At 42.3% G+C, this 12,563-nt stretch overlaps 1 protein-coding gene across 1 annotated transcript; it reads left to right on the forward strand.

Moving 5' to 3' along the window:
• The first annotated feature begins 1,724 nt into the window (after positions 1–1,724).
• LOC113890063 (zinc finger and BTB domain-containing protein 26-like) lies at positions 1,725–3,121 on the forward strand. Its single transcript, XM_027537655.1, is given in 2 exon segments — positions 1,725–2,424; positions 2,426–3,121. Coding segments are annotated over 2 exon segments (1,323 nt in total). The 5' UTR covers positions 1,725–1,771; the 3' UTR covers positions 3,096–3,121.
• Positions 3,122–12,563: the final 9,442 nt, after the last annotated feature.

Below are 12,563 nucleotides of genomic sequence, written 5' to 3' on the forward strand. Positions count from 1 at the left end.
CCCTACTTTAATTCTCATGGTGCTCTTCTTTGCTCCATTTTACAGATGAGAAAACTGAGGCTTAGGGAGCATAAATACCACTGAAATCCCCAGGTTGTAGTCAGCAGAGATTTTTTTTTTAATATACTTATTTATTTATTATTTGACTGTGCCAGGTCTTAGTTGAGACATGAGGGATCTATTTCCCTGTCCAGGATCAAACCTGGGACCACCGGGAAGTCCCAGCAGAGATATTTGTTTGATTCCAAGACTGCTGCATCTGATGAGAAATGCTCCCTATCCCCAAAGCAGGGCAGGTAAGGGAATAACTAGGACTTCCCAGGTGTCGCTAGTGGTAAAGACAGTGAAAGTGAAAGTCACTCAGTCGTGTCTGACTCTTGGTGACCCCATGGACTATACAGTCCATGGAATTCTCCAGGCCAGAATACTGGAGTGGGTGGCCTTTCCTTTTCCCAGGGGATATTCCCAGCCCAGGGATCAAACCCAGGTTTCCTGCATTGCAGGCAGATTCTTTACCAGTTGAACCACAAGGGAAGCCCAAGAATACTAGAGTGGGCAGCCTATCCCTTCTCCAGTGATCTTTCTGACCCAGGAATAAAAACCAGGGTCTCCTGCATTGCAGGAGGATTCAGAACTCACCTGCTAATGCAGGAGATATAAGAAATGCTGGTTCAATCCCTGGGTCAGGAAAATCCCCTGGAGAAGGAAATGGCAACCCACTTCAGTATTCATGCCTGGAGAATCCCATGGACAGAGGAGGCTGATGGACTACAGTCCATGGGGTCGAAAAGAGTTGGATGTGACTGAAGCAACTTAGCACATGCACAAGGGAATAACTAGCAATCTATGTCGAACCCAACAAAGAAACATGTGAAACTAGACAGGGGACGGTTTCTTTCACATTCTTGCTTGAGAGAATGTATTTGGGTGAAGAGCTAAGGAGTCATCACGCCATCCCCAGGATGGCTTACATGTGGATTGTTACCTGGAGGGAAATACGGTTCTATATTTTTAAGCCACCATTATTTTGATTTTTTTTTTTTTAACAACAATAATCAAACTCTTTTAACTCAGTGCTTCCTAATGGTTTCACACCATGGGATATGTAGAAAATGGCAATATTTAGATGACATATCAGGATGTACTCATGGTTTGGGAATGTCTATATAGGACTGAGTGAAAATACTAATTACATTTTTTTGGATACTACATAATTATGAAAAGAAATAAAATACAAAGTATTTAGAAAAATAATAACTACTGAATTAGGATAAAACTTCTGAATAACATCTTTTCAAATTTCAAATAAGAAATCAGTTTGCTTCCACAAACATTTTGCAATAGAGTCTGTACTTGAAATGACCACAAATTCCTTGTTATGTTCTTCCAGTTATGGTCACTTCAAGTTCATGATCATCCATCAAGAAACTTTCACAAGTAGATGCTGTGAATGGCAGCGAGATCTATTACTTTTCCCCCTACTCGTCAGACACTCCTTTCTAGTTCTTAATAGAATTAGGATCTTTTGAATTTTACTTGGATGATGCAATTATTCTCTAAATCTAGTGGTTTGGCCTTTTATTTCACTGACAAATGTAATGTTGACATTTCTCGTAATAATATTAAGGTCTTTAGAATACAATAGTACTTTGTTCAAGTTAAGTACTTTAAAATCACAATGAAAATTTCTTCCTTCTTCCCGGAGCCCCGAGGGGCCGGAGCTCCTGGCGGTGCCGGATCCTGACGGTGGCCTTCCCCCAGGTCTGCCAAAATGTCTGAAAGATCAGATCTCCTTCACTTCAAGTTTGAAAATTATGGAGATTCAATGTTACAAAAAATGAACAAATTAAGAGAAGAGAATAAATTTTGTGATGTTACAGTTCTCATAGATGATATTGAGGTACAGGGGCATAAAATTGTGTTTGCTGCAGGTTCCCCCTTCTTAAGAGACCAGTTTTTACTGAACGATTCGAGAGAGGTGAAAATCTCCATATTGCAGAGTTATGAAGTGGGGAGACAATTGCTCTTGTCATGCTATAGTGGTGTGCTGGAATTGCCCGAGATGGAACTGGTCAATTACTTGACCGCTGTGAGTTTTCTTCAGATGAGTCACATTGTAGAACGGTGCACGCAGGCCTTGTGGAAGTTTATAAAGCCAAAACAGCCAATGGAAAGTAAAGAGGGATGTGAACCACAGAGTGCTTCTCCCCAGTCGAAAGAACATCAGGGAGATGCCAGAGGCTCCCCAAAGCAGGACTCACCTTGTATTCACCCATCTGAAGACAGTATGGATATAGAGGACAGTGATATTCAGATCGTTAAGGTAGAATCTACTGGGGATGTATCAGAGGTTAGAAGTAAAAAAGATCAGAACCAGTTTATTTCTTCTGAACCCACTGCTTTACATTCATCCGAGCCCCAGCACTCTGATAAATACAACTGTGGAAAACAGAGTAAGTGAAATAGAGCAAAACCATCTCCACAATTATGCCCTCTCTTACACAGGCAGTGATAACATCATCACGGCCTCGAAAGATGTCTTTGGGCCTAATATTCGAGGTGTAGACAAAGGCCTGCAGTGGCACCACCAGTGCCCAAAGTGTACCAGGGTGTTTCGTCACCTGGAGAACTACGCCAACCATTTAAAAATGCACAAACTCTTTATGCGTCTACTCTGCGGCAAGACTTCTACTCAGAAAGGCAACCTTCATCGACACATGCGTGTGCATGCCGGCATTAAACCTTTCCAGTGTAAAATCTGTGGGAAAACCTTTTCTCAGAAGTGTTCCTTACAGGATCATCTTAACCTTCACAGTGGAGATAAGCCCCATAAGTGTAACTATTGTGACATGGTTTTTGCACATAAGCCAGTTTTGAGGAAGCACCTTAAACAGCTGCATGGCAAAAACAGCTTTGATAATGCCAATGAAAGAAATGTGCAAGACCTCACTGTGGACTTTGATTCTTTTGCGTATACAACAGTCACAGACTCTAAAGGGTGTCAGCCACAGCCTGATGCGGCACAGGTCCCGGATGCCGGTAAACTGGCCCAAGCTGTCCTGAACTTAAGGAGTGATAGCACTTGCGTGAATTAAACAGGGCCTTTGTGCTCCTAACTAGAACTGACTACAAACATGGCAATAGTCCAGGGCTTTTTAGGAGTCATTTCGCTAATTTGACTTCTCCAGATCCTCTGTGCAGGTCGTAGGGGTGAGTCAAAGCACTAACAGACCAGGCAACTTGCCACTTGGAGTGGTCTTGCCTGCCTTTTGCCCTTTCCTATGTTCTGTTTTGAATTATTTATCCTGTGATGTCTGTTTTCCTTTCCCAAGGAGTACTCCATTTGTCTACCTAACATCAACTTATGTCTTAGACTGACACTTATTTTAGACTTTCCACTGGTCACATTCTGAAGGTACCAAGAAGTTAATAACATCACCTCCACTCCACAAATAGATGCTATGCTAAGGGAAGCAATTAATCTTTTTCTTTGGTAGAAAATAAGCTGAGATATAAGGTGATATTGCTATCAGCCTGAATATGTGATAGAACTTCTAGTTCTATCAGAACCACTGATAATTCATCTATGTCTGATAAATGAATGAATCTACTTATCCTGGAGCTGGCTATAAAGAAGTATTTTAGATTATTCTGTACTCTTTTCAACAGTTTATGGCCCAGCTTCATGTGATTGAAGTTGACATAGACCAGAGTACAGTATTTCCATCAATACCTGCAGACAGGAATCATCACTGGGGAGCATAACCAACAAAGGGTAGTAGTTGTACAACAGTACTTATTTGGGAGGTCTTCCCCCGAAAGAAGTCAAATGCTTATAATTATTCTGTAGCTTACTTGGTGATGCTTTTGGAATCAGGATTGCTCCAGGTACACTTAAAGTGTGCTAACATATAATGGTCTCTCTTTAAAAAGGGGCTATCTGGAGTCAGTCTCTAGACTTTGTTGTAGAAGTTCGCTATTGCTAAGGTGAGTTTGGCCTTCAGTTTTGTCCAGCATATTGTAATAGTCTTTGAATTCTCATTTCCTTGTGTACCTTAATTTCTAAAGTGGATGAAAAAAGTGGGTCACAGAAGGAGCAGTCAGATTTTTGCATTTAGATGTTCCTATAATGGTACACAGTCCCACCTCATCCCCTTTGACAGATCAAATACAAAGTTGATTTTCCGTTATGGAAAAACAAAACAACTGTTTTTCCTAAGCACATGTTCAGAAATAAAATTTTGAGTCTTACTTGTTTCTGAACCATGAGTTAAATTTAGATAATAGGAGTGTTTGAGTCCATAGAGAATTTTAAGAAATCATTTAGCCTGCCTTTCATTTTTTAAGTTGGGGTATCCAAAGCCCAAAGAGGTAGCCTGACCAAGGTGGCCAAAGTAGACTGAGTAGGCTACATATGAGCTAAGGTCTCCTCACTTCTCACTGTCCCTTGGCTTAAAAAGATTTAGTACATGATCAAGAATACTTTAGCAAAAAGTTCCTAGTTTGTGCTTCCCCTCAGTGCATCCTTGTGTGCTTTCTAAGACAGCCTCAATTTTGCAAACAGAACAGTCATAGAAGGATTTATTTTTGTAAGGTAATTATTTTTTGGTTAGGATGAATATTACATTCTTCCTAAGCAAGCAACTGATTTGCTGGGTGTTGATTAGGAACAGAAAGGACAAGTAACAGTGTGAGAAGGACCCAAATGTGAAACTAATTTTGTCTGGAAACAGTGTTTAGTTTCCATCAGGATTTCCTGATTTTTGTTTCTGAGCTGTGAGAGTCCCATGTATAGATGAACCAAAAATTAATTTTAACTTGAGTCCTGCTAAGACGCCTCAGTCATGTCCCACTCTGTGCGACCCCATAGACGGCAGCCCACCAGGCTCCCCCATCCCTGGGATTCTCCAGGCAAGAATACTGGAGTGGGTTGCCATTTCCTTCTCCAATTTAACTTGAGTAGTCAGAGGGTATTCTTAAAGTTGTTATAATTTGATGCATTTACATGTGAATCTGATTTGAAGTATAATTTCTACCATTTGTTAAAAGGTTTTAAATGAGAATAAAATTGAGCGGTAAGACTAAAAAAAAAAAAAAATTTCTTCCAGTGTACACAGATAATGCTCTATTAGTCTGAATCATTTTTCTTTAGGATTCAAACAATAACTCCAACTTAGTTCACTGGTCATTTCACTTCTCCAAAGGTAAGTTTTTTATTTGATTCCATAAATGTTGTTAGCACACATTCCTATTGGGTGGAAAGACCCCAAGACCACCCTCAGGTTCAATGATTTGCTATAAGGACTCACAGAACTTAGAAAATCTGGTGTCTTCATGGTCATGGTTTCAGATAGTAAAAGGATGCAGATTAAAATCAGTTCAGAGAAAAGATGCTTGGGTGAAGCAGTCCAGGAAAAACTAGGCATAAGCTTCCACTTTTCTTCTTCCTGTGACATCACATGGAGAGCACCTAATTCTCCCAGGAATGATGTCTGAAAGCAGGGCATTGTTGACACTCAGGGAGGCTCACCCAGACTTGGCGTCCAGGCTTTTTATTTAAGGGTCAGTTACTTTAAACGGCAACACCCACAAAATTGACCTTACTTACTCAATCTTGGCCTACTGAGGTCAGGTTGATGCAGCGAGGCTCAAAGTTTCAGGCTAACAAAAACACTCATCTGGTAGATCATGTGGGACATTTCAAAGGCTCAAAGATCATCTTCCAGGAGCCGGTCAAGGGTTAGTCCCAATGACCTTTGCAATGTGAAAATTTGGGCCACCCAAGCCTGCTGGGTCAATTCATTCACAAATATACTTTCCCATAATTCTTATAATTTTTGATCAAATTCATTCAGAGACTCAAAAATGTCAATTAAGTAAGTCAGATTTTGAAGCCAATTACTTATTCCTTCAAAAAAAAATTGCAAAGTGAGACTGGTTCACAATTTTTACATTTCTTTTTTTATTATTTTTTAAGCTTATAAACGCTTGACAAAACTTTCTTTGGAGAGTCAACCCATTTCTGTATAAAACAGCAAAAAGTAGTTTTCAGCCTTCTCTTAAAGCTGAAACTATATACTGCTGAGAGCCTTGGGTTTCATTTCACCATTTTGATCATATCGTTGTGGAATTCAGATCTTCAAGGAAATCTTTACAAACGATAACTTTCTGTGAATGAAAGGATGTGTTCCTGAAACCTCAGGATTGGAGGAATGAATTGTGAAGTAAAGCCTTGACACTGTGCTGTTGCAGCCACCCCAGGAGCTCACATACTCACCTGGTGTTGCCCATTCAAGGTGCCCATATACCTCTGACTACTTCCTCCTCGCTGGATTCTGAGAATTCTGTTGCTGCTTCTAACCGACTACAGTTACTGATGTCTATAGATGCATCACTCTACAATGATTTGTCACTCTGCAGTGCAAAAATTTTTGGAGCTTCTAGATTAGCTTTGGCTCTGTGTCATCTGAGATGTTTTCAATGCATCCCTAAGATTTTTTGGAATGGCGGGCTTCTTTGTTTATTTCTTCAGCCCCAAACATAGTGCTGCTGATTTTCGTAGGGGCTGGTAAATTCAGTGATTCTGCATACGGGCAAGATATTGGACTGGGCTATTAAGTGCCGGCTTATGAACTTCCAACCAGTCTCTTGTGCTCTGCCTGAAAGTGTTGTAACAGTTTATAAAAGGACTTTGTTTCTTGCTTTGCAATGACAGACATTTACCAATGATCGAGTCTTTTCCTGTAGTTTGTAGTCAGCTGTAGGCAGAGGTGATGTCTTTCTGCTCTACCATCCTTAGCATAAAGCTTTTATTCTCACATTTGCCTCATTGTGTCCTCATGACTGCAAGGTGGCTGCTTGAGCTCCAGCCTCAGGTTCACATCCCAGGCAAGAAGAAGAGTGCAACAAAGAGGAAGTGGTGCCTCCATCAGGAAACCAGTGCTTTCTCAAACACCTTCAGCAGACTTCTACTTACATCTGTGTCTAGAACTGGCCACCCAACATACAAGGAAGACTGGAAAATGTAGTTTTATAGCTTACTATGCTGCCTCCTTGGGCAAAATCAGATACTGGTTTCCCTAATCTGGCCTCGACTGACTCTCAGATCTTATCTCATAATTCTCCCCCTTGACTCCTGTTCTTTAACCTTATTGATTATAACAGACAATGCTATCACTCCACCTCCACCAAGAGCCCTTCAGATCCTACTGTGTGTGTGGCCCCTAGCTATGATTTGCTTTTGCTTCCAACACTCAGTACCCATGGCTCTTTTGGGTGGTGGGGCAGCCTTTAAGCTGCTGGACCCCACTTTGCCCATATAAAGTGTCTAAGCATTTACAAATCCTTGAAATGAAGTGAAAGTCTCTGAGTTGTGTCCAACTCTTTGCGACCCCATGGACTATACAGTCCATGGAATTCTCCAGGCCAGTATACTAGAGTGGGTAGCTGTTCCCTTCTCCAGGAGATCTTCCCAACTTAGGGATCAAACCCAGGCAGATTCTTTACCAGCTAAGACACAAGGGAAGCCCAACAATACTGAAGTGGGTAGCCCATCCCTTCTCCAGCAGATCTTCCTGACCTAGGAATTGAACTGGGGTCTCCTGCATTACAGGTGGATCCTTTATCAACTGAGCTATGAGGGAAGCCCTTGGTGACCCTTGGGGTGACCCTTAACCAGGGATTGATGGGAACAGTAAAGTCTTAGTTGTCTTTGGTCAAGACAAACTCTAAGGCATAACTCAGGTACCAGAGCTCCCTGTTCAGTTCAATTCAGTCGCTCTTCACGACCCCATGGACTGCAGCTCGCCAGGCTTTCCTGTCCATCATTAACTCCTGGAGCCTATTCAGACTCATGTCTTTTGAGTCCGTGATGCCATCCAACCATTTTATCCTCTGCTGCCTCCTTCTCCTGCTGCCTTCAATCTTTCCCAGCATCAGGGTCTTTTCCAATGAGTCAGTTCTTCACATCAGGTGGCCAAAGTATTGAAGTTTCAGCTTTAGCATCAGTCCTTCCAGTGAATATTCAGGACTAATTTCCTTTAGGATTGACTTTTTTGATCTCCTTGCAGTTCAAGGGACTCTCAAGAGTCTTCTCCAACACCACAGTTCAAAAGCATCAGTTCTTCGGTGTTCAGCCTTCTTCATGGTCCAACTCCCACATCCATACATGACCACTAGAAAAACCATAGCTTTGACTAAACGGACCTTTGTTGGCAATGTCTCTGTTTTTTAATATGCTATCTATGTTGGTCATAGCTGTTTTTCCAAGGAGCAAGCATCTTTTAATTTCATGGCTGCAGTCACCATCTGCAGTGATTTTCAAGCCCCCCAAAATAAAGTCTCTCAATATTTCCATTGTTTCCCCATCTATTTGCCATGAAGTGATGGGACCGGATGCCATGATCTTAGCTTTTTGAATGTTGAGTTTTAAGCCAGCTTTTTCACTCTCCTCTTTCACTTTCATTAACAGGCTCTTGAGTTCCTCTTTACTTTCTGCCATAAGGGTGGTGTCATCTGCATATCTGAGGTTATTGATATTTCTCCTGGCAATCTTGATTCCATCTTGTGATTCATCCACCCTGGCATTTCGCATGATGTACTCTCCATATAAGTTAAATAAACAAGGTGACAATATACAGCCTTGACATACTCCTTTCCCAGTTTGGAACCAGTCCATTGTTCCCTGTTCAGTTGTAACTGTTGCTTTTTGACCTGCATACAGAGTTCTCAGGAGGCAGGTAAGCCTGCTCCTACCACAGGACTTTTGCACACCATCAGATACATGCACAGCCCAGAGCTTCACTTTGTTCAGATCTTTGCTCAAGTATCATCTCGTCAGTGAGAATTTCCTTAACCATACTATAAAATAGACCCCCTCCATTAATTTCTATCCCTGTTTAATTTTCATTTATCATTGCTTTAAAAGAACATATTTTATTTTTGAAGTAGGAAAACAGCTCTTTAGATTCCATTAGCACTTAATGAGACACGGAAACTGAGCAGGACCCTGTGGGGTTCCTGGGCATGGAAGCCTTTCAAACAGCTGCTAATCAGGGAAGGGAGGGGATGCAGAGAAAAGGGAGGAGCAGTCAAGAAATGATAGTGGAGCTTTGGGGCAGGGTTCTGGTTCCTTCTCAAGGGACACACATCACAATGTCTTTGAACTCTTTCACAGAACTAAAACCCTAATGAATGGAAAATGTTAGCATTCTTCATTCCAGAGAAGGTCACAAGTTAATAACCTGGAGAAGGAGACCACCCGAGGCCAGATTAAACGAGTGCGGGCCCTGCACACACACACCCTGATCCTTATCAGCGACTCTTGAATGGCTGCTATGAAACTCTTCACCAAATGGTCCCGTGTTGGGACACACAGTTTTTCAAGGCATGAGCTTGCTGTGTCCCCCTTTGCCTGGCAAGGCAATAAAGCTATCTTTTCTGCTTTACCAGAAAACTCTGTCTTCAAGATTCAATTCAGCACAGGTGCACAGAGGCCAAGTTTTCTGCATCAACACCAAGGTTGAGTCAGTTCAGTTCAGTCGCTCAGTCGTGTCCAACTCTTTGTGACCCCATGAATCGCAGCATGCCAGGCCTCCCTGTCCATCACCAACTCCCAGAGTTCACTCAAACTCATGTCCTTCAAGTTAGTGATGCCATCCAGCCATCTCATCCTCTGTCGTCCCCTTCTTCTCCTGCCCTCAATCCCTCCCAGCATCAGAGTCTTTTCCAATGAGTCAGCTCTTTGCATGAGGTGGCCAAAGTGTTGGACTTTCAGCTTTAGCATCAGTCCTTCCAAAGAACACCCAGGACTGATCTCCTTCAGAATGGACTGGTTGGATCTCCTTGCAGTCCAAGGGACTCTCAAGAGTCTTCTCCAACACCACACTTCAAAAGCATCAATTCTTTGGCACTCAGTTTTCTTCACAGTCCAACTCTCACATCCATATGTGACTACTGGAAAAACCATAGCTTTGACTAGACGGACATTTGTTGGCAAAGTAATGTCTCTGCTTTTGAACATGCTATCTAGGTTGGTCATAACTTTCCTTCCAAGGAGTAAGCATCTTTTAATTTCATGGCTGCAATCACCATCTGCAGTGATTTTGGAGCCCCAGAAAATAAAGTCTGACTCTGTTTCCACTCTTTCCCCATCTATTTCCTATGAAGTGATGGGACCAGATGCCATGATCTTCATTTTCTGAATGTTGAGCTTTAAGCCAACTTTTTCACTCTCCTCTTTCACTTTCATCAAGAGGCTTTTTAGTTCTTCTTCACTTTCTGCCATAAGGGTGGTGTCATCTGCATATCTGAGGTTATTGATATTTCTCCCCACAATCTTGATTCCAGCTTGTGTTTCTTCCAGCCCAGCGTTGCTCATGATGTACTCTGTGTAGAAGTTAAATAAGCAGGGTGACAATATACAGCCTTGACGTACTCCTTTTCCTATTTGGAACTAGTCTGTTGTTCCATGTCCAGTTCTAACTGTTGCTTCCCGACCTGCATATAGATTTCTCAAGAGGCAGGTCAGGTGGTCTGGTATTCCCATCTCTTTCAGAATTTCCCACAGTTTATTGTGATCCACACAGTCAAAGGCTTTGGCATAGTCAATAAAGCAGAAATAGATGGTTTTCTGGAACTCTCTTGCCTTTTCCCTGATCCAGAGGATGTTGGCAATTTGATCTCTGATTCCTCTGCCTTTTCTAAAACCAGCTTGAACATCTGAAAGTTCACAGTTCTCATAGTGCTGAAGCCTGGCTTGGAGAATTTTGAGCATTACTTTACTAGCGTGTGAGATGAGTGCAGTTGTGTGGTAGTTTGAGCATTCTTTGGCATTGCCTTTCTTTGGGATTTGAATGAAAACTGACCTTTTCCAGTCCTGTGGGCACTGCTGAGTTTCTATGAAGACCTACAAGACCTTTTAGAACTAACACCCAAAAAAGATGTCCTTTTCATTATAGGGGACTGGAATGCCAAAGTAGGAAGTCAAGAAACACCTGGAGTAACAAGCAAATTTGGCCTTGGAATATGGAATGAAGCAGGGCAAAGTCTAATAGAGTTTTGCCAAGAAAATGCACTGGTCATAGCAAACATCCTCTTCCAACAACAGAAGAGAAGACTCTACACATGGTCATCACCAGATGGTCAACACCGAAATCAGATTGATTATCTTCTTTGCAGCAAAGATGGAGAAGCTCTATACAGTCAGCAAAAACAAGACTAGGAGCTGACTGTGGCTCAGATCATGAACTCCTTATTGCCAAATTCAGACTTAAATTGAAGAAAGTAGGGGAAACCACTAGACCATTCAAGTATGACCTAAATTAAATCCCTTATGATTATACAGTGGAATTGAGAAATAGATTTAAGGGACTAGATCTGATAGATAGAGTGCCTGATGAACTATGGACGGAGGTTCGTGACGTTGTACAGGAGACAGGGATCAAGACCATCCCCATGGAAAAGAAATGCAAAAAAGCAAAATGGCTGTCTGAGGAGGCCTTACAAATAGCTGTGAAGAGAAGAGAAGTGAAAAGCAAAGGAGAAAAGGAAAGATATAAGCATCTGAATGCGGAGTTCCAAAGAATAGCAAGGAAAGATAAGAAAGCCTTCCTCAGCGATCAATGCAAAGAAATAGAGGAAAACAACAGAATGGGAAAGAGTAGAGTTCTCTTCATGAAAATTAGAGATACCAAAGGAACATTTCATGCAAAGATGGGCTCGAAAAAGGACAGAAATTGTATGGAGCTAACAGAAGCAGAAGATATTAAGAAGAGGTGGCAAGAATACACAGAAGAACTGTACAAAAACGATCTTCATGACCAAGACAATCACGATGGTGTGATCACTCACCTAGAGCCAGAGATCCTGGAATGTGAAGTCAAGTGGGCCTTAGAAAGCATCACTACGAACAAAGCTAGTGGAGGTAATGGAATTCCAGTTCAGCTATTTCAAGGTTGAGTCAAGAGCTCCAAATTGTTGACAGTCTCAAGGAGGATTCAGACCCCACAAATCTGTACTTACATGCTCTGTGAAGTCTCTTTACTGGTCTCTGCACAGGGTGACATTGGTAATCACTTCTGCCTGGGAGAGTCCAAGGGAGGCTTCATGGAGGAGGCCATAGTTGACATTAGAGTGTTTTTCACAAAGAGAAAGTAGTTTGTGGCCCTATTGGGAGGAATAAATAGTATGTGGGAGGGCACATAATCATGGCCTGTTTGTGTGGGTAAAACAGAAGGGCTTCCCAGAGAAGGGCAGTTCACCAGGGACAAGGGAGGGTATGAGGAGGGGCCGACCTTGAGTGTTTAACCTGGGGGAGGATCAGAGCTGGGTTTTAGCACATTTCCTCCGGTGCTGACGTGAACGAGGTCCAGAGGGGAAAACCAGTCCCTTCTCTCACCCGTCACAGCTCCAAGTGCAGAGCTGAGCTATTGGCACCAGAGGGCGCTAAGACCTAGGACATAGGTCTCACCTTTCCTGCCACCTTTGTGGGCACCACACCTCCAGTCTTCCAGCTGGGTCACCATTACTATCTGGCTGTCAGCACACAAAGCCTTGGGAAATCT

Source organism: Bos indicus x Bos taurus, chromosome 3 (genome assembly GCF_003369695.1).
Source record: "Bos indicus x Bos taurus breed Angus x Brahman F1 hybrid chromosome 3, Bos_hybrid_MaternalHap_v2.0, whole genome shotgun sequence".
NCBI classification, from domain to species: domain Eukaryota; kingdom Metazoa; phylum Chordata; class Mammalia; order Artiodactyla; family Bovidae; genus Bos; species Bos indicus x Bos taurus.